This window comes from Myxine glutinosa, chromosome 2 (genome assembly GCF_964187855.1).
Source record: "Myxine glutinosa chromosome 2, kmMyxGlut1.1, whole genome shotgun sequence".
NCBI classification, from domain to species: Eukaryota; Metazoa; Chordata; class Myxini; order Myxiniformes; family Myxinidae; genus Myxine; species Myxine glutinosa.
In genome coordinates this window covers 150,709,616-150,736,627 of record NC_136262.1, presented here as the reverse complement: position 1 = coordinate 150,736,627, position 27,012 = coordinate 150,709,616, and the positions used below count along the sequence as shown (strand labels likewise).

Here is a 27,012-nt window from a genome sequence, read left to right as displayed (position 1 = left end):
CTTGACCACAACATGCACTCACCTATGACCATGCAGAGACACACACACACACACACACACACACACACACACACACACACACACACACACACACACACACACACACACACACACACACACACACACACATTTTATCATCCGTCGCTCCATTCCAGAAATCTCCACTAACCTCTACCATGGGTAGTAATTCTGAAAAATCCCTTCACACCCCAAATCCTTCAAATACTCCCCCAAACACTCACACCTCCTCTTCAACGGTTCCGAACAGACACTCCCACACACCTCCCCCCATCCCCCCTCGCAACCCCCCACACCCTACACCCACCCCCTACACCCACCCCCTACACCCACCCCCACCACACCCACCCCCACCACCACACCCCCACCCACCCCCACCACCACACCCCCCACCCACCCCCACCACCACACCCCCCACCCACCCACCCACCCCCACCACCACACCCCCCACCCACCCACCCACCCCCACACCCCCCACCCACCCCCACACCCCCCACCCACCCCCACCACCACACCCACCCCCACCACCACACCCCCCACCCACCCCCACCACCACACCCCCCACCCACCCCCACCACCACACCCCCCACCCACCCCCACCACCACACCCCCCCACCCACCCCCACCACCACACCCCCCCACCCACCCCCACCACCACACCCCCCCACCCACCCCCACCACCACACCCCCCACCCACCCCCACCACCACACCCCCGCCCCCCCACCCTCCACCACCACACCCCCGCCCCCCCACCCTCCACCACCACACCCCCGCCCCCCCACCCTCCACCACCACACCCCCGCCCCCCCACCCTCCACCACCACCATAAACCTCGTTTATCCAGAGTGACGTTACGATCATGCATGAGGCGCAAAGTCATGGTGATTACGAGTTGCGTCGGATGTGACGAATGTAAACTGGGACACGGTGAAGATCTTCCTTCAGCCGGAATGCGAGCTGAACGTGTGCGAATGAAGAAGACTTTCACCTGCAACGTTTTGAATGAGGAACGTGCAGGCTAACGCGAAGCTTTGTTAGGGCGTAACTCGAATGTGATTGAGGGGCGTGGCGTAACTCAATGCTGAATGAAAGGGCGGGGCGTAACTAGAATGTGAGTGAGGCCGGGGCGTAACTCAATACCGAATGAAAGGGCGGGGCGGTGGTTATTTTGGGGGGCTGATATGATCAACAACCTCCCATCCTCGACCTCAAGCGTTTCGTTCCCATCGACTCCTCGCCCATAGAAGATCGAGGGAATAGGGGTAGTTGGGTTGACTGTAAAAGGGGCGGGGTTTAATGGTGGGAGAAGGTGGAGCTTATCTGTAGCTCGGATTGCTGTGAGTTGTTTTTCTCATCCATCCTTTTCGCTCCCTTCCGAGCACATCACCTCTCATTAGTTTCCCAATCGAGTTGATCGCACCTCCGTGGAGGGTACTGCAGCACATTGCACAATCTCCGTCCATTGGTGTAGCGGTTACTCCCCCACGCCCCCATCTCTGTGTGCACGGCTATTGTCGGGCGTCACGTGGGATCTGTACGGGCGAGTTCGCTCTAATCGGATTTGCCTCCTCACCTAAGAACCCGCAGGTGGGTGGCTCGAGCCTCGAGGTCCGTGCTCCACGGCGCGTCTCTACCTAAGAATTTTGTTCCCGCGGTTTTGAAATCCTGGTTACGTCATTCCGTGCGAGTCGGGAATCTTGAAGCTGAATTGTTATTTTTCCCGGTTTCATGGAATGTTATGTTGTAACCGAAGCCGCGGTTCCCGTCCTGTTGAGCCTCGTGTGAATCTGCGTGGTTCCTCTTCTTCTCCTCGGGTGTATGTAGCACGTGACTGTTAGTTGAATCATTGCTGTGGTCGTTACAGCGGCTGTGCCGATGATGCGGTGCCCCCTGCAGGTTACGGCAGAAATTTCTGATTTGTTTTCTGCCGGCGATGACTCGTCATCAAAACCCACCGTGGGATCTTTATCATCCAGCGGATAATGCTAGCAGACGGGACAGCCGGCTCAAGGAACGGCGTGCCTTGTGATTATTTGATGGAGGAGCAGCACTAGTTTTAAATGTTAAGTTGTACTCAACCATGAGTAGACCGGGATAATTACACGATACCACCTGTCTACCTCCAAACCCGACTACCTGATGTGATGAGGTAGAGTGCCCTGCCTGCGAAACACCAATCCGACGGTTTGTACCTGGGTCAGGACAGGAGTTGAACCCAGGCCTGACGACTGAAAGGTGAGTGTGTTGCCTGTGCACCTTGATGTCAGGTCGATGGACATGGTGGTTGACTCGTATTTATCATTGTGCAGATGCTGCAAATGGATGAACATGTCGATCTCGGCATTTGATGCCGAATAATCAACTACTTGTCCTGGATTGACTGTTTCAGATTGAGTCGCTTTGCTCCTCGATTAAAGGAGAAGGAAGAGGGTTTCATAGCCCCTCAAACTTTTGACCCCTTGTATTGAGGGGCTTAAAATTGCTAAATTAATTTTTTTTTTTTACCCATTGCGTTCATGTGAGCATTGCCATAACAAAGGGAGTAACTACCACAGCATTCGGTAGAGCGCACACCTCCACCAGGCTGAACAGGTTATGCATCCCAGTGATGGGCCGGATCTGGATTCGTACCTGAACCAAAATCGAATCTGCTTGTTCTTGTCACCTAACCAACTCGTCCACCTGGTTACCCCTGCCACCAAAGGTGGATGGACGTTATGTTTTCACCCCTGTCTGTCTGTTTGTGAACAAAATATCTCAAAAAGTTTCAGACAGATTTGGACGGAATTTGGCAGAGATGTAGCGTATGCAACAAGGACGAAATGATTAGATTTTGGTGAAGATACAGATTCGGATCCGGCTACTAGAATTTTAAAGTGATTCTTCACCATTGGGAGATCGGGCTAAAACGATACATAGGATATCTCAAAAAAAAGTTGTGGAGGGATTTGGACAAACCTTGGTGGACAGGTTTGGTGTCTGATGAGAACGATCCGATTAGATTTTGGTGAAGATCTGAATATGGATTCGGATATGAAAATTATTTAATTTTTAAGTAATTCTTCAGCATTGGAAGACGGGGCCAAAAATGATATATGAATATATGAATGATCGTTTTGAGGCCATTTTCCCCTCGAGAGCGGGGGTTAGCCTTGCGGGCCCCATGACAATCATGGTTCCCTGTTTGAGGCAATGTTTTTATGGCCGGATGCCCTTCCTGACGCCAACCCTTGGTCGCCTCTTACGATGTGCAGGGATACGGTGTACCTATTCTAAGCCGGGGTACACACTGGGATCATTCATCCCAGCAAGCTGGTACTCAATTTGCCGACCTCAGAAGGATGACGGGCTGAGTCAACCCTCCTGGTGTTAATTCAGCGATCGACCGGGATTCAAACCCAGGATCCTAGGATCCCAAGCTGGCACCCTAACCGCTTAGCCAATACCAGGCTTACTCGCATTGAAAATCAGTTTACTTTTACACAATATTTCCGCACCGGACTTTGTTCTTTTTTTTCTTTTCTTTTTATAAACAAACGTGTGAGAAACAGAATTTGGCAAATGTGACGATAAACTAACTACAAGTGGTGTTTATTTACGAACATGACAGGATACATGGCAGGATATCTCAAAGTTATGGATGGATTTGGACGGAACTTGTTGGACCGGTTGTGTGTTTGACAAGGAAAAATCAATTCGATTTTGGTGAAGTTCTAGATCCGGATCCAGCTAGTAGAATTTTTTAAAAGTGATTCTTCACCATTGAGTATGGCCAACCAGGTGGATGTATGCTCTCTACTGAGTGCCGTCTAGTTTTGTCAGAATCCGTCCGCAACTTTTTGAAATATGCTATATATTGTTTTGGTCATCTTTCAATGGTGAATAATTGTTCAAAACTTAAAAAAATTGTCCAGATTTGGATCTTTACCACAATCAAATCTTTTCTTCCTTGTCGCACAACCAACGTGTCCACCAAGTTTCGTCCGAATCCGTCCACAACTTTTTGAAATATCCTGCTCACTGACAAACAGACGGGTGAAACATGACCTCAGTCTACCTAAGGTGTCAGGTAATAAAAGAAAGATGCATGACACCTGGGTTCAGACGTTAGACAGAATTTTATGACATTCTCCCTGGCATTAAATCTACACTACCCCTAGGGGTGAAAGCAAGCGGAATAGCAGCAGAGAAACTCAGGTTGCAAAAGAGTACATCGAGCAGCAAGTCATGTCAGTCCCAGCCGTAGCGACCGGGGCGTCAAATTTCTCTTCCGGCGCGTATTTGGTAAGTGTCGGGAGCTTCATCCGCGAGTCCAAATTTCCCCACGTCAGAATAACTGCCTATCTCGGGAGACTGCGGCGGCGGCTCAGGGCCGACCGAATCGGGCGTGTGCGGGAGCAGAGCCGACGGTGAATTCCCCATCAACGGGTCCCCCTGGCTGAGTTCCGGCTAAACAGTATCCCCGCACGGAGCAAGATGACGCACCGAGACTGTAGACTCGCGTCCATTAGGTAGCAGCACTCGAGCGTGCTCGGGATTGGCTTGGAGAATGTGAACCTTGTCGACAAGCGGGTCATATTTACTTTGATGAACAGCGCGTTTGAGGAAAGCCGGTCCGGGCTCAGCTAGCCAGCCCGGCAAAGGTCGAACAGCTCCGGAACGGTGCAAGTAACGAAACAGACGGTCATGAGGAGTTTGATTAGTAGCTGTGAATAATAAAGTCCTGATTGAGTTTAATGCCCCGTGCACCATCCAGGTCTATCGGTCCAGTCCTAGTCCGCAAGACGTAAGGCCCAGAGTAATGGCCTTCCATATAATGCCATTAAATCTTTCCAACCGACCGTTCGCCTGTGGCCTGTACGGGGTAGTATAGCTGGAAGCTATATTGCGCTTGAGCAAAAAGGTCCTCCCATCCTGGGACAGAAACACAGCACCTCGATTGGTGTGTACGTAAGCCGGATTCCCAAACATGGAGAACAAAATCTGCAGACACCGGATAACTGTTGCAGCGGACATATCATTGCACGGGAAAGCAAAAGGGAATCTGGAGAACTCGTCAACTATCGTGAGGAGATAGCGAGAGCTACCCGAGGCCGGTAGGCTAGGGCTAGCAGGGAGACACGAAGCCGGTAGAGGCCCTTTGAAATCCATTGCCAATCTCTCCCAAGGCCGAGTAGCCTGAATCGGTGTACCCACAGGCGGTTTGTAGAAAAGAGGCTTGAGTTCAGCACAAACGGAACAAGTGCGACACAGTCTTCAAATGTCCTCAACATAGTAGGGCAAATTGTGACTGTGCACATAATGAGCGAAACGCGTCACTCCAGGATGGCACAACGTTTCATGAAGAACACGCAGATCCTCAAAGGAGGTGAGACTCGCACACACCGAAGGGCGTGATAATGCGTCGGCGGCGAGATTATACCGCCCTGGGCGATACTCAATAGTGAAGCAAAAATCGGCTAGCTCTATCCGCCAGCGAGTGATCTTTTCGTTCTTAATGCGTTGGGCATGGCGTGTCGTACATGAAAGCGACGCTTTGCTGATCAGTAATGACCTCAAAAGATTTGCCAAGCAGATAGGGTCTCCAATGCCTAATAGACTCAACGATGGCGTACGCTTCCTTCTCGACAGACGAATGACGTTTCTCCGTGGAGGAGAGAGTCCTTGAAAAGAAGGCTACAGGTCGCCCCCCTTGAGAGAGTGTGGCAGCTATCGTGTGGTCGGATGCATCGCTTTCCAAAAACAAAGGGTTGACTGTCATCGATGGACGACACAACGGCGCCAGCTATGTCGGACTTCAGGCCATGGAAAGCGGCCTTGGCGGCATGACCCATGGGGAACACTTTGCAATCTACAAGCGGGTGGAGCTTTTCAGAAAAATTTTGAACCCACTTCGAGTAATGTGCGAATGGGCAAGCTTCAACAAAGCGCGATCATGCGGTGGGGCCATGTCGAGCAAAGGTCGCAGCCGCTCCTTGTCTGGAGTGATAGAGCCCTGGGTCACGGTGTACCCCAGGAGATCTATTGTGCGGGTGGAATAGCGACATTTAGCCTCGTTCAGAGTTAGCCGATACGTGCGCGCAACCTGGAGGGAATGCTGCAAATTGGCATCATGATGGGCCTGATCGTACCCACAAACTGTTATATTGTCCAGGAAAACAAAGACATCGGTTAAGTGTTCCTTAGCGATTATGTCATCTATGGCCCTTTGAAAGCATGCCACCCCGTTTGTGACCCCAAAAGGTCACACCAAAAGGTAATCGGTAATCAGATTACCAACAGGTAATCGAGTGAACTGGTAGAACCTCTGTCCGGATTCAAACCCGGTGTAGATGCGATCGGACTCCGCGATAGGGATCTAATGATATGCACTGCAGAGATCTAATGTGCTGTAGATCGAGTACTGTGCCACCTGCCGAACCAGGGAATCCAATCCCGGGAGTGGGTAGGCGTCCAGTTGCGTAAAACCGATTAATCGCCTGCGAGTAGTCGATTACCATGCGTTTGTGATGATTTTCTGTCTGGACTACCAGAACTTGAGCCCTCCAAGGTGATCGACTAGGTTCGATTATACCCTCCTTCAGAAGTCGGCTAGTTTCCTCCGCTATAAATTGCGTGTCAGCCCGCAAGTATCAATGCGATTTAACGGCAACCAGGGTGCAGTCAGGAGTCGAATTTGGAAACAGCGTCAGGGGTTAAATTTCCATCCCGACCAGAGCACACACAGAGAGTATTGTCACCTCCAAATTCCATTTCCAAGCATCCATGTCGACGGAGAAAATCGTGACCTAGTAGCACTTCTGCACATAATGTTGGTAAAACCATTAAATGCACATCCGGAAACATTCGGCCATTGATCACTGGCTTCAGTCGGCATTCGCCTTTGGTACGCAGCCAAAGAGCTTGGGAAGCCATGAAAATCCTGTGTGTTGTCCCGAGAATCGGCCATCCATGCTTCTGGCCGAGTCGCAAGTGAACGTAGCTATCAGTAGAGCCCGTGTCGATCAAGGCGTTGACCATCTGCCCCTCAACCATGACTGAAATAACAGCGTTGGTTAACCCGGGTGGTCCTGTAGTTGTTGAAACATCCAGAGGTGGCGATCGAGCCACGCGCGTAGGTCCGACGCCAGCTAGTGTCGAGCGTGGCGTAGTTTGTGAAACATCCAGAGGTGGCGATCGAGCCACGCGTGCTGGTCCGACGCTAGCTAGTGTCGAGTGTGGCGTAGCTTGCGAAACATCCAGAGGTGGCGATCGAGCCACGCGCACTGGTCCGACACCAGCTAGTGTCGAGGTGAAATCGCCGCGGGCGATGAAAGACTTCCTGTCAAGGATGTGCGTGCCGCGCGAGGCCCGCGCAGGGAGATGGCTGCGAGTGGATCCTAGTCAATGTCGCGTGAGATGCAGATTGTGCCCCGGACCACGCGAAAAGCACGGACAATGTCGGGCGAGTTTGCTGGCCCCGTGTTGATCGGCATACCTTTGAGAAATGACTTTTTCGTGAGCACGAAAGACACCGTCTCACGCGTGGGGCAAACTGTCCTCAAATGATTTCGATTCCCACAAAAATAGCACTTTGCGGTACCCCAGGCAGATGGGGTCATGGCAGCAGCGGCAGTCATGCTCGGGCCCGAAGCCTCGAGAGTGTCCGTTGTCCCCGATTCCAGCGGAGGGTCAGCATCCACTCGCGCCGCTTCTGCGGCCCTCTCCGGTCGTTCACTGGTTAGCCTCGCAGTGACGAACGGACGTTCGTGACGATCGTATGCCTCAGATTGTCTTCGCGCCTCGTCGTAAATGAGCGCATTTTTATGAGCAGTCTCAAGAGTTAAATCGGCCGTCTCTAGCAATCTTTGGCGTATCATCGGTGAGTATACACCGGAAACAAAAGCATCTCTCATTAAATCATCACAGACCTGTTCGTGGGATCTGGGTTCACCTGTACAGTCCTTCGCTAAACGGCGAAGATCCTGAACAAAGTGATCAATGGATTCCGAAGGGTCCTGCCATCGGGAGGAGAGCAAATACCGGGTGTAGACCGCGCTTCGAGTCTTGATGTAGATTCGGCGAAGTTCCGCTTCGGCAGTCGCGTATGTGATGCACTGAGAAATGTACTGATAAACAGAATGTGAGACGTGAGAATTAAGCACCGCGAGCTTTGTCTCATCCGTGAGATCAGCTTGGGCTCCCAGGTAACTCGTCAGCAGTCAAAGCCAATGTTGCAGCTGGGCAGCCGAGTCTGGGGCTTGTGGATCCGCTCCGAAGATCGGAACAAGGATCAGCTTACGAGTCATCGTTGTCGATCAAGACAAGAGACGAATGACATTAATTGTTGTAAGAATCGGAGTTACAACATTGGCTCAGATCATGAGTTTAATATCATTCGATCCCTAACAATACTTGTAAAGAGAACCAACGAACATCATATCAATAATCAGCATACATCTGAACTAGTAATGAGTTAACAGATGAGCACAAGCAAGCAAGCCGTAACAAAGTGGCAGTACGTACCATCTAGTTATGCACCAGCATAGCATACAGTTAATGTCTCAGGTATGATCATAGCGCTGAATGACCGAGTTCTTATAACGGCCGCGTAGCGGGCAAAAGATGCATGACACCTGGGTTCAGACGTTAGACAGAATTTCATGACAATGGCTTTACCAATCAGACTCCGGAGTTCAGAATCTCTGTGTTGCTCTTCAACAAGTCTCTTTCGGACAAGCATCGTTTGTTCAACCTCGTTCCCAGATGTCTCCGACGGACACTCCATTTTATCCTTTGGTCCAGATGAAACCTTATCATTATGTTCCTTGATGTCACTCCCTTTACTAACGTGTCTCCCAGAGCTTTCCTCCAATATCTCTATGGAACCCAAATCCACATGTCCTTCCTTCTCATTCTCTTGAGCGCTTCCTACCCATAGCACGAGTCACTGCACATTATGGAAATATTCCCGGAATTTCCTGCTCTAACTATGCTGTTATTTTCCATACTGGGCTTTTCAACCAACATCGGATTACCTGAAACGCGACCACCGGCCCAATCATTCCCGATAATAAAATTAATTCCCTCCACAGGAAGAGTGGCTTGTAAACCTATGGTGACCGGTCCTGACACCAACTCAGACTTTAAATGGATCACATGAAGAGGAGCTTTAACGAAGCCACCAACCCTCTAAGAGGACACTAACTCCAGTTGCAGTTTTTTTCAGACAATGGCAAAATGCCCTCGAGCATCAAAGATTGATGTTCTCCGGTGTCCCTCAATACCCTAACAGGTCTCTGGTTAGTTAAGTCCCCATACAATGACACAAACCTCTCGGAAATGAAAGGTTTTGTAACCCTCTTGGACAAGGTCTTTCTCTGATGCAGCAAGTTTGGCACGGAGACCTTCACCAGTCACTGTCCTCCAAGGACGATTTCTTGCACTGGCCAACGCATTCGGGGTTGAACTAGCCTGACTCCGATCCTGATTTCTCCTTTTCAGGGCGTAACATTGGGATATCAATGTGGTGATATGAATCCACAAAACTCCTTCCAAATAGTGAGCTTTATTGAAATCAAAACTTCCACGTCATCTACAAAGAGATTAATCAATTATTAGCAAACAGCCATATAAAACCCGATTAAAAAAGCAAGCCGTATAAAGAAGCGACAATTATGCTTACCAGCTCGGATCGTCGCAGAATACAGGCAGTCTCTTGCACGCATACCCAATCACTTATACTTATAAAGCATTGCTTATCTCAACCGCCAGGGAGGAACTGCAGCAGATCACAACCATTATTTCATTACATTCTCCCTCCAATAAAGAATTTCAGCAAAGCACGTGGGTATGTAAGCCATACTACTGCATATCACACAGATAAACATCGTTCATTAGCAGAGAACCCATCTACAACCCCAAACGGAGCGGCTTCCGACTCACTCGTCCAGCTCGAGTATGATAACTGACAGAACTGATCTCAGACTCTACAATGTTGGGCTCAGCCGGACTAGAGGAATCTACCTCGGGCCTCGGCGATTCTGTACGGATCAGAACGTCATCAGGCCCCGAAGAATTCGCAACTCGAGATGACAACGCAGGTGTGTTAAGCGCATCCAGCCCTGCCCCTTGGCCCTCACTCGTATCAGAACATGAATCAATGCCGAAACGATAGTCACCGTGCGTCCGTCTGCCATCCGAACCTGAGCGTATTCCAGGTTCGCCTCCAGCACATGTACCCGATCAACCAGTGGTTCGTATTTACTATGACAGACCATCCGCTTCAAGAAAGCGGGTCCGGGTTCAGAAAGCCAGCCTGGCAGGGATTGTCCACTGGAGCTACGCCTTTGATAACAAAACATTCGATCGTGTGGAGTTTCATTTGTTGCGGTACATAGGAGGGTGCGGATGGCGTGCAAGGCTTCAGGCAACACTGAACCCCACTGATTAGAGTTCAGGCCTCAGGGTTTCAAAGCCATTTCCATGGCCTGCCAGACTATGCCATTAAATCGTTCGACTTGTCCGTTCCCTTGCGGGTGATGCAGAGTAGTCCGGCTGGCGGCGATGCCTCACTCCAAGAGGAGGGTCCTCACCTCCAGAGACATGAACACTGCCCCCCTATCAGAATGCATGAAAGCTGGATATCCAAACTAGAAACAGCTGACGCAAGCAGTGGATGACTGTAGTAGATGACATGTCAGTGCATGGGAACGCAAATGGGAATCGGGAATACTCATCTTCGACTGTGAGCATATAGCGGTGCTGGCCCAACTGTGGTAAGGGCCCCTTAAAATCGATACCCAATCTCTCCCAAGGACGGCCGGCTTGAATCGAAGTCCCCATCGGCAGCTTGTAGAAACGAGGTTTCATTTCAGCGCACACTGAACATGAACTGCACAAGCGTCTGACGTCATCTACCGAGAAAGGCAAATTACAATAGCGAACAAAATGCGCGAAGACGCGTCACCCCAGGATGGCATAGAGATTCATGAATCACTCGCAAATCATCGGACATCATGCCCATGCAGACAGGTCTAGACAAGGCATCGGCCGCCAGATTATCACGACCTAGACGATAGACTATATCGAAGCAATACTCGGCCAATTCAATTCGCCATCTCAATATCTTTTCATTCTTAATGCGTTGTGCATGCTGATGGTCGTACATGAATGCCACAGACTGTTGATTGGTCACGAGTTGAATCTTTTTGCCTAAAATAAAGTGTCCCCATCGCCTGACCGACTCAACTATAGCGTACACCTCCTTTTCGATAGTGTTTATGCTCACTCTCGGTCAAGGTGCACGAGAAGAATGCCACCGGCTCCTCCCCCCCCCCCCCCAGGTGAGCGTCGCTGCGATTGCGCAATCGGAGGCTTCTGTTTCGACTAGGAAGGGTATTGTCTTGTCAATGGAGGTCACACAGGTGCCTGCTATGTTTTCCTTCAGCTGCTGGAATGCGGCCTTGGCACTCATCATTGGAGGAAAAGCCTTGCAATCCACAAGAGGCCGAATCTTTTCTGAGCAGCCTTGGTCCCACCATGAATAATGTGCAAATAACCCTAAGGCACGGCACAAGGATGCACGATCACACGGAGCCGCCATGTCGAGCAAAGGGCGCAGTCGCTTGGTATTTGGTTTTATCTCGCCTCCGGACACCGTGTACCCGAGAAGTTCTATCGTCTGGGACGCATTTTTACATTTTTCCTCATTGAAAGTCAGATGGTACTGTTGCTCTACCCACAAGAATCGGCGCAAGTTGGCATCATGGTCTTCCCGATTGTTGCCGCAAACCCTCACATTGTCGACGTACACAAAAATGTCTTTCAATTGCTCTTTAGCAATAATGTCATCGATGGCGCCCTGAAAACAAGATACACCCTTTGCTACGCTGAAAGGGATGCGACAAAATTGATATAGCCTTTGGCCAGATTCAAACCCAGTATAGGGCCTGTCAGACTCACGTATCGGTATCTGATGATACGCGCTTCTTAAATCCAAGGTGCTGAATACACGGTCCTTAGCCACGTCCCGTACCATATCATCCATTTTGGGCAATGGATATGCGTCAAGCTGTGTGAATATATTAATAGTCTGAGAATAATCCACGACCATGCGCTTCCGATGATTAGCCGTATGCACCACAAGCACCTGGGCCCTCCACGGAGAACTACTAGGCTCTATAATGCCCTCCCACAGCAATAGTTTAGTCTCAACAGCAATGAACTGGGTGTTAGCACGGGTGTACCGTCTAGACTTTATGGTTTGTGGTTTACAATCGACAGTTAAACTAGGAAATAGAGCAGGTGGCTCAATAGCCATTTCGGCCAGACCGCAAACAGAGTGTTCTCCCCTACTCTGAATTGCATTTCCAATCGCCCATGTCTATGCAAAAAATCATGCCCTAGCAGCACATCGGCGCATAAGTTTGGCATTATCATTAGTTTTACATTGGGATACATAACATCATTGACAACAAAATTAACAATGCACATTCCCTTAGTGCACCGGCCTGCTGAGGTCGTAGATATGCCGCGTATCTGGGCCGACCGTTCATTCGTGCCGCTGGACCAGCGCTTGACAGACATAGCTCACGCTGCTGCCCGTGTCGATCAGTGCATCGGCAGCTTTTCCCTTGACAAGCACCTGAAGCACTGCGCAGGAGAGACTGCGAGACAGCGCCGGCTCTGCGGAGCGGGCAACGCAAGAAGTGATAGTTCCTGTGAGGGTAGTGTGTCGCGTCTTCATCAAGCGACAAACCTTCGCAAAGTGTCCTCTTTTCCCACAAGTATGACATAGCGCTTCCCAGGCCGGACAAAGAGCACGTGAGTGCCGCTGATTCCCGCAGAAATAACACTTTGCATTCTCGGAAGGGGAGGCAGCGGCCGTAGTACTCAGGCCTTCCTCTTCAAGAGACAGCGAAGCGTCTGTCTCCCGGAGCAGCCGCAGCGCCCGCAAGGGGTTGCTCGGAAATAGGAGCCGTCTCCGAGTGAGTCTGAGCAGGCTGCAGGACGGGAGCTTGATCTGATCACAAGCTTCCTGCAGAGTCATGGCTGTCTTCTCGAGTAATCTTAGCCGTATTGCGGGTGACGAGAGGCCAGTCACAAAGGCACTCGAGGCATGGAACCCGAGCGTAGAAGATTTCAATAAAAAATATAATTATTTCAATTACAAACTTCTTCAAGATATTGAGCTTTATTGAAATCAATCCTCCACGTCATCTACAAAATAATAATCACATATTAGCAGGCGGCCATATAATATGCCCTATGTAAAGCAAGCCATATAAAGAAGCGTCATTTAAACTTACCAGCTCGAATTCGGTCACAAAAGACACTCTCAGGCCAACCTTCTCATAGACACATTGCTTATCTCACCACCAGAGAGGGAACTACAATGGATCTTCACCTTTATCTCATCACAATAACTAGAGCATGAATTTGAGTCTGAATTGTGCCACTTTGCTTTCTACTGCTCTTTTTTGAGCCCACAAAAATGTGTAGCCTACTGCTGGTCATTCCTTAATATGATCACCCAAGAGTGAGACGCAATGTCCCATTTAAATGTCAACTTCCCGATGCCTGCAGCATATAAATCCTCTTTCGATTTGGAGCGTAGCCACACTCAAACAGCCTTGTGGACATTTTCATGTCATGTGAAGTGTTTGCTAAGTAGAGTCTCCTTCAATAGCCTAAATACATAGTCGTCAGTTGGGCACTGTTTGTTCTGTATGGTGAGTGTGGGACCACCTCCCATTTCAGTATGGAGGTGATGCCTCCTGTCATGTGGGTGGTGTGGTCTGGCATTGTATTGTTTCAGAAGCACAACCCAGATCGACCAAGACAACATCTGCAGTCACAGGACATTGCACTGGTTATTCTGTTCTTGGAATAAAATCTAAAGGGGACCACTCATGTGCCAGAACACAATGAGCAAGGTTTTGCCAACATACCGCTCAACCTTAAACTTATTCGTAGGAAACGTTGTATTCTTCCACCTCATGCTTTGTTTCTGATTCTGTTCATATTGGAACACTCATGTCTTGTCGCCATTCAATATATGAGATAGGAAGTCGCCCCTTCATTATCAAAGTGCTTCAGCGAGGCTGTACCGGTTTCCTAATGCTGGGCCTTGTGGTGTTCTAGGAGCTCTTTGGGCACACACATACATAACATCTTTCAAGAGTTTAGTGGATCAACAATCGTATGCACTGTAATGTACTGTACCATAGCTAATGCTAATATAATTGGAAATGCCATGACACATCATGTGTCATTCACCACAGAAACGTTCGTCCACATGGGTGACGTTCTGTGCAGATGTCAAGATGTGGCCTCATGATCTTCCAGAATGCTGCACATCCCAAATAGCTTGTCTGCCTTCCCCAAGCTTTTCTCTCCATTTGTACACATTTCTTCAGTCCAGGCATAATGCCCACACTGTCCACTCATTCATCCATAAATTTCTATTTCACAAGTGCCTTCCACCATATATGAATGAATGAATGATCGTTTTAAGGCCATTTTCCCCTCTAGAGCGGGGGTTAGCCTTGCGGGCCCCATGACAATCATGGTTCCCTGTTTGAGGCAATGTTTTTATGGCCGGATGCCCTTCCTGATGCCAACCCTTGGTCGCCTCTTACGATGCGCAGGGATACGGTGTACCTATTCTAAATCGGGGTACACACCGGGATCATTCATCCCAGCAAGCTGGTACTCAATTTGCTGACCTCGGAAGGATGACAGGCTGATTCAACCCCCCTGGCGTTAATTCAGCGATTGACCAGGATTCGAACTCAGGATCCTAGGATCCCAAGCCGGCACCCTAACTGCAAAGCCAACACCAGGCTCGAGTGCCTTCCACCATAGAAAACGGATAACAGCTCGTTCTTGCTGGGTGTACAACTTTCCAATGCCGTTTGCCATCTTGGTCACGTGATTCAGATTTGCCAACCTACAACCTCAGATTATCGCCCAATGACATACAATGCAGGGCTGCCAATCCATATTGCTGGATGGAGACAGGCATGCACGTCATATGTTGCTAGAATGAAAACAAGTAATTTATTGACACCCGCATATTAAACAAGACATTGGATGGCTTCTGTTCTGAAATTGTCATCATTATTTAGGTTCAATTCATTTTCTTGATGCTTAATAAGGAATTGGGACTTTATATATTGAGTTTGGAACTTCCTTATTAATAACACACCTCATTATAAAACCACAAGAGGTTTATGTTTTATACCTGTGCAGATTAAATTGTGAGTGTATCCTTTTTATGTATGTAGATAATATTGATCAATGTACTTATCTTGTATTTCTATTTCCTTGTGTCCCCATGCTTGTAGGATGCAGCGGCTTGGATTTGCTTCAGTTTACCGGCTTACCCGGTCTTGTATAGTTGCTTCCAGCTGTAGCACAACTGCAGCAACACATCCCACTCCGATCCTGCAGCCTGAGGTCCAGCACACAAAGATATTTATCAACAACGATTGGCACGATGCTGTCAGTGGTAAGGGTTTTCCAACGACCAACCCAACAACGGGCCAAGTGATTGGGCAAGTAGCGGAGGGTGCACGTGCCGACGTAGATATTGCAGTCCGTGCCGCTCGTGAGGCCTTATCTCGGGGCTCTCCGTGGTGCCAGATGAATGCAAGTGAGCGAGGAATGCTCCTGCGCCATCTTGCAGATCTTTTGTATCGTGATCGAGTCTACCTTGCTTCCTTAGAGACACTAGACAATGGCAAGCCTTACATCGATGCACTGCACGATGTGGATTTTGCAATCCAGCTTTACCAGTACTTTTCTGGCTGGTCAGACAAGGTTTGTGGTCAAACCATCCCAGTTGATGGAGATTTCATGTGCTACACTAAAATAGAGCCAGTGGGAGTTTGTGGCTTGATCATCCCTTGGAACTTCCCCATAGTGATGCAAGCCTTGAAACTTGCACCAGCTTTAACCATGGGAAACACAGTAGTCCTCAAACCAGCAGAACAAACCCCATTGACAGCCCTCTATGTGGCAAGCCTGGTGCAGGAAGCGGGGTTTCCTCCTGGGGTCGTGAATGTTGTGCCTGGATTTGGTGTCACTGCAGGAGCTGCTGTTGCTGAACATATGGATGTGGATAAAGTGTCCTTCACAGGCTCTACGGAGGTGGGCCGGCTCGTCCAACAGGCAGCTGGTCGGAGCAACCTAAAGCGGGTTACATTAGAGCTTGGTGGAAAGAGCCCATGCATTGTTCTGCCTGATGCGGACCTAGATTTTAGCGCGCAGCTCGCTCATGATGCGTTGTTTTTCAATATGGGGCAGGTCTGTTCGGCTGGCTCGCGCACGTTTGTGCAGGAACCGGTGTACAACGAGTTTGTGGAGAGGAGCGTGGAGTTGGCGAACAAACGTAAAGTCGGAGACCCGTTTAACTTGGCCACACAACAAGGTCCACAAGTGGATTTGGACCAATTCAACAAGGTGATGGCAAACATCAAGTTAGGCAGCAAGCAGGGGGCAAAGCTATTATGTGGAGGAAAACGATTTGGGGAGATTGGCTATTTCATCCAACCCACTGTATTTGCTGATGTGACTGACGATATGACTATTGCACGGGATGAGATATTTGGACCTGTGCAGAGTATCATTCCTTTTAAAACTCTGGATGATGTCATCAAGCGAGCAAATGACAGCCGTTATGGCCTGGCAGGTGCCGTGTTCACCAACGACCTGAATAAGGCCCTGCAGGTTGCTCATGGGTTGAGGGTTGGTACAGTTTGGGTCAATTGTTTCAATCAGCACAAAGTTGCTGCCCCTTTCGGGGGCTACAAGGAATCGGGCTTTGGCCGAGATTTAGGCGAATGTGCATTGCAAGCTTATACTGAAGTGAAAACTATCACCATAAAAGTATCCCCTTAATCTCTGCCAATACCTCTTGTTGTCTCCATCAGTTGAGTCGAAACGATAAAGCCAAATAGCTGCTTCCCTGTTTGGATATTGATAGTCTTTTTTTTTCAACAATGATAATACTCATATATGACCTACCACCATCACTTCTAAGGACTTGTTACTGATTGTTGCTTTTTTCTCTTTTTTTAATATCTGCTTTCTTGTATCATTAATGAAACCCACACTGAGTGTGAAATAAAACGTACTTTCAAAATGTGTGTGTATATGTCATCACATAGGTATAGTGGGGGGAGAGGGAATACCCGGGGCTGCTCAACTGGGTGAGCTTTTCGGGACATCTTGGACATTGAAAAGCCATGGAATTATTGGCCTCTTGGTGGTTACCTTTTGCCTGCTGGTCGGTGGCAGCACTGCCTGACCCCGCATCCCAATATACACCTTATAGTGGCCTTTGGTTGCCTCGAATCGGACATCAAGGCCAATGTTGCCCAGATTTTGAAGTACCAACACCCAAAATTTGGGGCCTCTAGGTGCTACGGTTCGGGTGTGAAATAATAATACACCAACACTTGAAAATATTTCTAAAATGTCATTACAAAATATTGGTGTCAATAAGTCCTGAAAATGTCCGTCTCACTTCCTGGAAACTCATTGGCAGTAGCTATTGGCACATGACATGACATCAAAATGTAAAGTGAGTCAGAATACGCTCCTCGTATTTATAGACCCAGAGGTGTGGGTACCTTCATGTGAAGTACAGAATTATCCACTGATAAGTAACATAATACTGTGTCCATTACTTAGTGATTACAAATGTAGCTTTTGTTATCAGCACTACGAGATCGCAACATGATTCGAACAAGCATTGTTGGAACTCAAGATTGTGCTTGCAAGGGATACTCAGAAAAATATTTGTTACTTCTCTGCCAAGACATCCCACTTTGCAAGGGCTTTTGCCAGATGTTTCAAGCTCCAACTGTCATTTGCTGGTGTTGATGCTGAGCAAAGGCATCATGATGCGACTTGATTGGATGTACCTTTGTTTCCTTCATAGGAGACTTTCCCCAACTATACCCAGTACTTTTCTGATTTGAAGTTTTCTTTCAGAGCTACAGGCATCCCAGAATTTACGATGTAACATAAAAATCGCAGCTGTCTCCGAAAGAGGTTGTGCAGTTTGGCAGTATGTATGCAATCCATCCAAGTTACAGGACTTCCAAATGCTAACAATTTCAGAATCACCCTTGAGCATTACTCTTTAGAATTACCCTTTAGAATTACTCTTTAGAATTACGCTTTAGAATTACTCTTTAGAATTACACTTTAGAATTACGCTTTAGAATTACTCTTTAGAATTACTCTTTAGAATTACTCTTTAGAATTACGCTTTAGAATTATTCTTTAGAATTACTCTTTAGAATTACTCTTTAGAATTACACTTTAGAATTACTCTTTAGAATTACGCTTTAGAATTACTCTTTAGAATTACTCATTAGAATTACACTTTAGAATTACACTTTAGAATTACACTTTAGAATTACCCTTTAGAATTACTCTTTAGAATTACGCTTTAGAATTATTCTTTAGAATTACTCTTTAGAATTACTCTTTAGAATTACTCTTTAGAATTACACTTTAGAATTACACTTTAGAATTACACTTTAGAATTACACTTTAGAATTACACTTTAGAATTACACTTTAGAATTACACTTTAGAATTACACTTTAGAATTACACTTTAGAATTACACTTTAGAATTACACTTTAGAACTACACTTTAGAACTACTCTTTAGAATTACACTTTAGAATTACTCTTTAGAACTACTCTTTAGAATTACCCTTTAGAATTACACTTTAGAATTACTCTTTAGAATTACGCTTTAGAATTACGCTTCAGAATTACACTTTAGAATTACGCTTTAGAATTACGCTTTAGAATTACTCTTTAGAATTACACTTTAGAATTACTCTTTAGAATTACGCTTTAGAATTACGCTTCAGAATTACATTTTAGAATTACTCTTTAGAATTACACTTTAGAATTACTCTTTAGAATTACTCTTTAGAATTACACTTTATAATTACACTTTAGAATTACACTTTATAATTACACTTTAGAATTACACTTTAGAATTACACTTTAGAATTAAACTTTAGAATTTCCCTTTAGAATTACACTTTATAATTACACTTTAGAATTACACTTTAGAATTAAACTTTAGAATTTCCCTTTAGAATTACACTTTATAATTACACTTTAGAATTACACTTTATAATTACACTTTATAATTACACTTTATAATTACACTTTAGAATTACACTTTAGAATTACACTTTAGAATTACAATTTAGAATTACCCTTTAGAATTACTCTTTAGAACTACTCTTTAGAATTACACTTTAGAATTTCCCTTTAGAATTACACTTTATAATTACACTTTAGAATTTCCCTTTAGAATTAAACTTTAGAATTACACTTTATAATTACACTTTAGAATTACACTTTAGAATTAAACTTTAGAATTTCCCTTTAGAATTGCACTTTATAATTACACTTTAGAATTACACTTTATAATTACACTTTACAATTACACTTTAGAATTTCCCTTTAGAATTAAACTTTAGAATTACACTTTAGAATTAAACTTTAGAATTTCCCTTTAGAATTTCCCTTTAGAATTACACTTTAGAATTACACTTTAGAATTACACTTTATAATTACACTTTAGAATTAAACTTTAGAATTTCCCTTTAGAATTACACTTTATAATTACACTTTATAATTACACTTTATAATTACACTTTAGAATTACACTTTAGAATTACACTTTATAATTACACTTTAGAATTACACTTTAGAATTACACTTTAGAATTTCCCTTTAGAATTAAACTTTAGAATTACACTTTAGAATTAAACTTTAGAATTTCCCTTTAGAATCACACTTTATAATTACACTTTAGAATTACACTTTAGAATTAAACTTTAGAATTTCCCTTTAGAATTACACTTTATAATTACACTTTATAATTACACTTTATAATTACACTTTAGAATTACTCTTTAGAACTACTCTTTAGAATTACACTTTAGAATTACACTTTAGAATTGCACTTTAGAATTACACTTTAGAATTACACTTTGGAATCACACTTTAGAATTTCCCTTTAGAATTACACTTTAGAATTACTCTTTAGAACTACTCTTTAGAATTACACTTTAGAATTACACTTTAGAATTACACTTTAGAATTACACTTTAGAATTATGCTTTAGAATTACACTTTATAATTACTCTTTAGAACTACTCTTTAGAATTACACTTTAGAATTACACTTTAGAATTAAACTTTAGAATTAAACTTTAGAATTTCCCTTTAGAATTACACTTTATAATTACACTTTAGAATTACACTTTAGAATTAAACTTTAGAATTACACTTTAGAATTACACTTTAGAATTACACTTTAGAATTAAACTTTAGAATTAAACTTTAGAATGACACTTTAGAATTACACTTTAGAATTAAACTTTAGAATTTCCCTTTAGAATTACACTTTATAATTACACTTTAGAATTACACTTTAGAATTACACTTTAGAATTGCACTTTAGAATTACACTTTAGAATTACACTTTGGAATCGCACTTTAGAATTTCCCTTTAGAATTACACTTTAGAATTACTCTTTAGAACTACTCTTTAGAATTACACTTTAGAATTACACTTTAGAATTACACTTTAGAATTACACTTTGGAATTACACTTTGGAATCACACTTTATAATTACACTTTATAATTACACTTTAGAATTACACTTTATAATTACACTTTATAATTACACTTTATAATTACACTTTAGAATTACACTTTATAATTACACTTTAGAATTTCCCTTTAGAATTACACTTTATAATTACACTTTAGAATTACACTTTAGAATTACACTTTAGAATTACACTTTAGAATTTCCCTTTAGAATTACACTTTAGAATTACACTTTAGAATTAAACTTTAGAATTTCCCTTTAGAATTTCCCTTTAGAATTACACTTTATAATTACACTTTATAATTACACTTTATAATTACACTTTAGAATTACTCTTTAGAACTACTCTTTAGAATTACACTTTAGAATTACACTTTAGAATTGCACTTTAGAATTACACTTTAGAATTACACTTTAGAATTACACTTTGGAATCACACTTTAGAATTTCCCTTTAGAATTACACTTTAGAATTACTCTTTAGAACTACTCTTTAGAATTACACTTTAGAATTACACTTTAGAATTACACTTAAGAATTACACTTTAGAATCACACTTTATAATTACACTTTATAATTACACTTTATAATTACACTTTAGAATTACACTTTATAATTACACTTTAGAATTACACTTTATAATTACACTTTAGAATTTCCCTTTAGAATTACACTTTAGAATTACACTTTGGAATCACACTTTAGAATTTCCCTTTAGAATTACACTTTAGAATTACACTTTAGAATTACACTTTAGAATCACACTTTATAATTACACTTTATAATTACACTTTAGAATTGCACTTTAGAATTACACTTTATAATTACACTTTAGAATTACACTTTAGAATCACACTTTATAATTACACTTTATAATTACACTTTAGAATCACACTTTAGAATCCACTTTATAATTACACTTTATAATTACACTTTATAATTACACTTTAGAATTACACTTTATAATTACACTTTAGAATTTCCCTTTAGAATTACACTTTAGAATTACACTTTGGAATCACACATTAGAATTTCCCTTTAGAATTACACTTTAGAATTACTCTTTAGAATTACTCTTTAGAATTACTCTTTAGAATTACTCTTTAGAATTACACTTTAGAATTACACTTTAGAATTACACTTTAGAATTACACTTTATAATTACACTTTATAATTACACTTTAGAATTACACTTTATAACTAGAACGGGCACTCGGTAGAGCGCATACCTTCGCCGCAGCTACTGTTCTGTACTTGGCATGGGAGTGTAGGGAACAGAACAGTGAACAGTTTGGTGCTGATTTCATGCAAATCGGATAAGAATTGACCGAGTTATGACAAACAAGATCGGGCATTGAATTCTGAACATTTTGGCATTAGTTGCATGCCAATTGGATAAAAATTGACCGCGCTATGGTAAAAATACGATTTTGACCTTTTCGTGACCTTGACCTTGACCTTTGACCCGATTGCTCCCAAAATCTAATCAAATGTGTCCCGTATAATAACCAATCATCCCACCAAATTTCATGCAATTCAGTTGAATACTTTTTGAGTTATGCGAATAACATACACACACACACACACACACAGACATACAAATAAATACACAGCGATCAAAACATAACCTTCCGCTTTTGCGAAGGTAATTACACTTTAGAATTACACTTTAGAATTACACTTTAGAATTACACTTTAGAATTTCCCTTTAGAATTAAACTTTAGAATTACACTTTAGAATTAAACTTTAGAATTTCCCTTTAGAATTACACTTTATAATTACACTTTAGAATTACACTTTAGAATTAAACTTTAGAATTTCCCTTTATAATTACACTTTATAATTACACTTTATAATTACACTTTAGAATTACACTTTAGAATTAAACTTTAGAATTACACTTTAGAATTACACTTTAGAATTACTCTTTAGAATTACACTTTAGAATTACACTTTAGAATTACTCTTTAGAATTACTCTTTAGAATTACTCTTTAGAATTAAACTTTAGAATTTCCCTTTAGAATTACACTTTATAATTACACTTTAGAATTACACTTTAGAATTACTCTTTAGAATTAAACTTTAGAATTACACTTTAGAACTACACTTTAGAATTGCACTTTAGAATTACACTTTAGAATTACACTTTATAATTACACTTTAGAATTACTCTTTAGAATTACTCTTTAGAATTACACTTTAGAATTACACTTTATAATTACACTTTATAATTACACTTTAGAATTACTCTTTAGAATTACTCTTTAGAATTACACTTTAGAATTACACTTTAGAATTACACTTTAGAATTACTCTTTAGAATTACACTTTAGAATTACTCTTTAGAATTAAACTTTAGAATTTCCCTTTAGAATTAAACTTTAGAATTTCCCTTTATAATTACACTTTAGAATTACTCTTTAGAACTACTCTTTAGAATTACACTTTAGAATTACACTTTAGAATTACTCTTTAGAATTACACTTTAGAATTACTCTTTAGAACTACTCTTTAGAATTACTCTTTAGAATTACACTTTAGAATTGCACTTTAGAATTACACTTTAGAATTACACTTTAGAATTACACTTTATAATTACACTTTAGAATTACTCTTTAGAATTACTCTTTAGAATTACACTTTAGAATTGCACTTTAGAATTACACTTTAGAATTACACTTTGGAATCACACTTTAGAATTTCCCTTTAGAATTTCTGTTTCGAATTTCTCTTTAGAATTTCTCTTTAGAATTTCCCTTTAGAATATCCCTTTAGAATATCCCTTTAGAATTTCCCTTTAGAATTTCCCTTTAGAATTCCCCTTTAGAATCCCCCTTTAGAATCCCCTTTTAGAATTTCCCTTTAGAATTTCCCTTTAGAATTTCCCTTTAGAATTTCCCTTTAGAATTTCCTTTTTAGAACTACCCTTTAGAAGTACCCTTTAGAAGTACCCTTTAGAAGTACCCTTTAGAAGTACCCTTTAGAAGTACCCTTTAGAATTTCCCTTTAGAATTTCCCTTTAGAATTTCCCTTTAGAATTTCCCTTTAGAATTTCCCTTTGGAATTTCCCTTTGGAATTTCCCTTTGGAATTTCCCTTTGGACTCACCCTTTCGAACACCCCCTGAGAATCACCCTTTAGAATTACTCTTTGGAACTCCCCTTGAGACTCGCCCTTTAGAATTACCATTTGGAATATCTCTTGAGAATTACCCTTTAGAACCCATTATAATTACCTTTTAGAAATCCACTTTAGAATCCTTAAAAATTATACTTTAGAGCGAGATGGGTCTAAACTAAAGAATGAATTATTTAGAACCTTCCCTGTCCTCTCTCCTGCCCATCTTTCTCTCCTTCCCCCTCCTCTCCATCCCATTACCTCCTCGCAACCCACTCCCTCTCCCTCCCCCCGATGGGTCTAAACTAAAGAATGAATTATTTAGAACCTTCCCTGTCCTCTCTCCTGCCCATCTTTCTCTCCTTCCCCCTCCTCTCCATCCCATTACCTCCTCGCAACCCACTCCCTCTCCCTCTCCCTCTCCCTCCCCCCCCCTCCTCCACATCTTATCCTCACCCCTGTCTTCATATTCCCATCATGAAGCGACTCTGCATTACCTGCCAACACCAGGTACCTTTATATGTCTTTTTATATGTCTTTATATCTCTCTCTCTCTCTCTCTCTCTCTCTCTTCCTCTCTTCCTCTTTTCCTCTTTTCCTCTTTTCCTCTTTTCCTCTTTTCCTCTTTTCCTCTTTTCCTCTTTTCCTCCTTTCCTCCTTTCCTCCTTTCCTCCTTTCCTCCCTTCCTCCTCCCTTCCTCCTCCCTTCCTCCTCCCTTCCTCCTCCCTTCCTCCCTCCCTTCCTCCCTTCCTCTTCCTCCCTTCCTCCCTTCCTCTTCCTCCCTTCCTCCCTTCCTCTTCCTCCCTTCCTCCCTTCCTCTTCCTCCCTTCCTCCCTTCCTCTTCCTCCCTTCCTCCCTTCCTCTTCCTCCCTTCCTCCCTTCCTCTTCCTCCCTTCCTCCCTTCCTCTTCCTCCCTTCCTCCCTTCCTCTTCCTCCCTTCCTCCCTTCCTCTTCCTCCCTTCCTCCCTTCCTCTTCCTCCCTTCCTCCCTTCCTCTTCCTCCCTTCCTCCCTTCCTCTTCCTCCCTTCCTCCCTTCCTCTTCCTCCCTTCCTCCCTTCCTCTTCCTCCCTTCCTCCCTTCCTCTTCCTCCCTTCCTCCCTTCCTCTTCCTCCCTTCCTCCCTTCCTCTTCCTCCCTTCCTCCCTTCCCCTTCCTCCCTTCCTCTTCCTCCCTTCCTCTTCCTCCCTTCCTCTTCCTCCCTTCCTCTTCCTCCCTTCCTCTTCCTCCCTTCCTCCCTTCCTCTTCCTCCCTTCCTCTTCCTCCCTTCCTCCCTTCCTCCCTTCCTCCCTTCCTCCCTTCCTCCCTTCCTCCCTTCCTCTTCCTCCCTTCCTCCCTTCCTCTTCCTCCCTTCCTCCCTTCCTCTTCCTCCCTTCCTCTTCCTCCCTTCCTCCCTTCCTCTTCCTCCCTTCCTCCCTTCCTCTTCCTCCCTTCCTCTTCCTCTTCCTCCCTTCCTCTTCCTCTTCCTCCCTTCCTCTTCCTCTTCCTCCCTTCCTCTTCCTCTTCCTCCCTTCCTCTTCCTCTTCCTCCCTTCCTCTTCCTCTTCCTCCCTTCCTCTTCCTCTTCCTCCCTTCCTCTTCCTCTTCCTCCCTTCCTCTTCCTCTTCCTCCCTTCCTCTTCCTCTTCCTCCCTTCCTCTTCCTCTTCCTCCCTTCCTCTTCCTCTTCCTCCCTTCCTCTTCCTCTTCCTCCCTTCCTCTTCCTCTTCCTCCCTTCCTCTTCCTCTTCCTCCCTTCCTCTTCCTCTTCCTCCCTTCCTCTTCCTCTTCCTCCCTTCCTCTTCCTCTTCCTCCCTTCCTCTTCCTCTTCCTCCCTTCCTCTTCCTCTTCCTCCCTTCCTCTTCCTCCCTTCCTCTTCCTCTTCCTCCCTTCCTCTTCCTCTTCCTCCCTTCCTCTTCCTCTTCCTCCCTTCCTCTTCCTCTTCCTCCCTTCCTCTTCCTCTTCCTCCCTTCCTCTTCCTCTTCCTCCCTTCCTCTTCCTCTTCCTCCCTTCCTCTTCCTCTTCCTCCCTTCCTCTTCCTCTTCCTCCCTTCCTCTTCCTCTCTTCTTCTTCCTCTCTTCTTCCTTTCCTCTTCCTTTCCTCTTCCTCCTCTCTTCTTCCTCTCCTCTTCCTCCTCTCTTCTTCCTCCTCTTCTTCCTCCTCTCTTCTTCCTCTCCTCTTCCTCCTCTCTTCTTCCTCTCCTCTTCCTTTCCTCTTCCTCCTCTCCTCTTCCTTTCCTCTTCCTCCTCTCTTCTTCCTTTCCTCTTCCTCTCTTCTTCCTTTCCTCTTCCTCTCTTCTTCCTTTCCTCTTCCTCTCTTCTTCCTTTCCTCTTCCTCTCTTCTTCCTTTCCTCTTCCTTTCCTCTTCCTCTCTTCTTCCTCTCTTCTTCCTTTCCTCTTCCTCTCTTCTTCCTCTCTTCTTCCTCTCTTCTTCCTCTCTTCTTCCTCTCCTCTTCCTCTCCTCTTCCTCTCCTCTTCCTCTTCTTCCTCTCCTCTTCTTCCTCTCCTCTTCCTCTCCTCTTCTTCCTCTCTTCTTCCTCTCCTCTTCCTTTCCTGTTCCTCTCTTCCTCTCTTCCTTTTCTGTTCCTCTTCCTTTCCTGTTCCTCTCTTCCTTTCCTGTTCCTCTCTTCCTCTCTTCCTTTCCTGTTCCTCTCTTCCTTTCCTGTTCCTCTCTTCCTCTCTTCCTTTCCTCTTCCTTTCCTCTTCCTCTCTTCCTCTCTTCCTTTCCTGTTCCTCTCTTCCTCTCTTCCTTTCCTGTTCCTCTCTTCCTCTCTTCCTTTCCTGTTCCTCTCTTCCTCTCTTCCTTTCCTGTTCCTCTCTTCCTCTCTTCCTTTCCTGTTCCTCTCTTCCTCTCTTCCTTTCCTGTTCCTCTCTTCTTCTCTTCCTTTCCTGTTCCTCTCTTCCTCTCTTCCTTTCCTCTTCCTCTCTTCCTCTCTTCCTTTCCTGTTCCTCTCTTCCTCTCTTCCTCTCCTTTCCTTTCCTGTTCCTCTGCCCCACCCACTCTCATTCCCTTCCCCCTCTCTTCATATTCTCATCACAAAGCTACTCTGCGTTGTTGGGCCAGCTATCTTTGCTAGTCTATAATAATAAAAGAGAGAGTGTGTGTGTCAGTCCTTCAGTCAGTGTGTCTCCTTCATAACTCAAAAACCATGAAACCGAGCTGCCTTAAACTTTGCACGCATACTAATGGCACTCCACCGGAATGCACGAACAAAAACTGGTTGTTTGGGTAAATTTAAACAACCTTTCGAAGATTATTAA

At 44.2% G+C, this 27,012-nt stretch overlaps 1 protein-coding gene across 2 annotated transcripts; it reads left to right on the top strand.

The window, feature by feature from the left end:
• Positions 1-1,188: 1,188 nt before the first annotated feature.
• LOC137421180 (aldehyde dehydrogenase X, mitochondrial) lies at positions 1,189-17,147 on the top strand. 2 transcript variants are annotated; one of them, XM_068106974.2, is made up of 2 exons: positions 1,189-1,606; positions 15,349-17,147. In XM_068106974.2, the coding sequence occupies exon 2, from the start codon at positions 15,350-15,352 to the stop codon at positions 16,901-16,903; it is 1,554 nt and encodes a 517-aa protein (XP_067963075.1). In that variant the 5' UTR covers positions 1,189-1,606; position 15,349; the 3' UTR covers positions 16,904-17,147. The 2 variants fall into 2 exon arrangements, with proteins under 2 accessions (XP_067963075.1, XP_078627937.1); XM_078771811.1 differs by having other exon boundaries at positions 1,599-2,254.
• Positions 17,148-27,012: the final 9,865 nt, after the last annotated feature.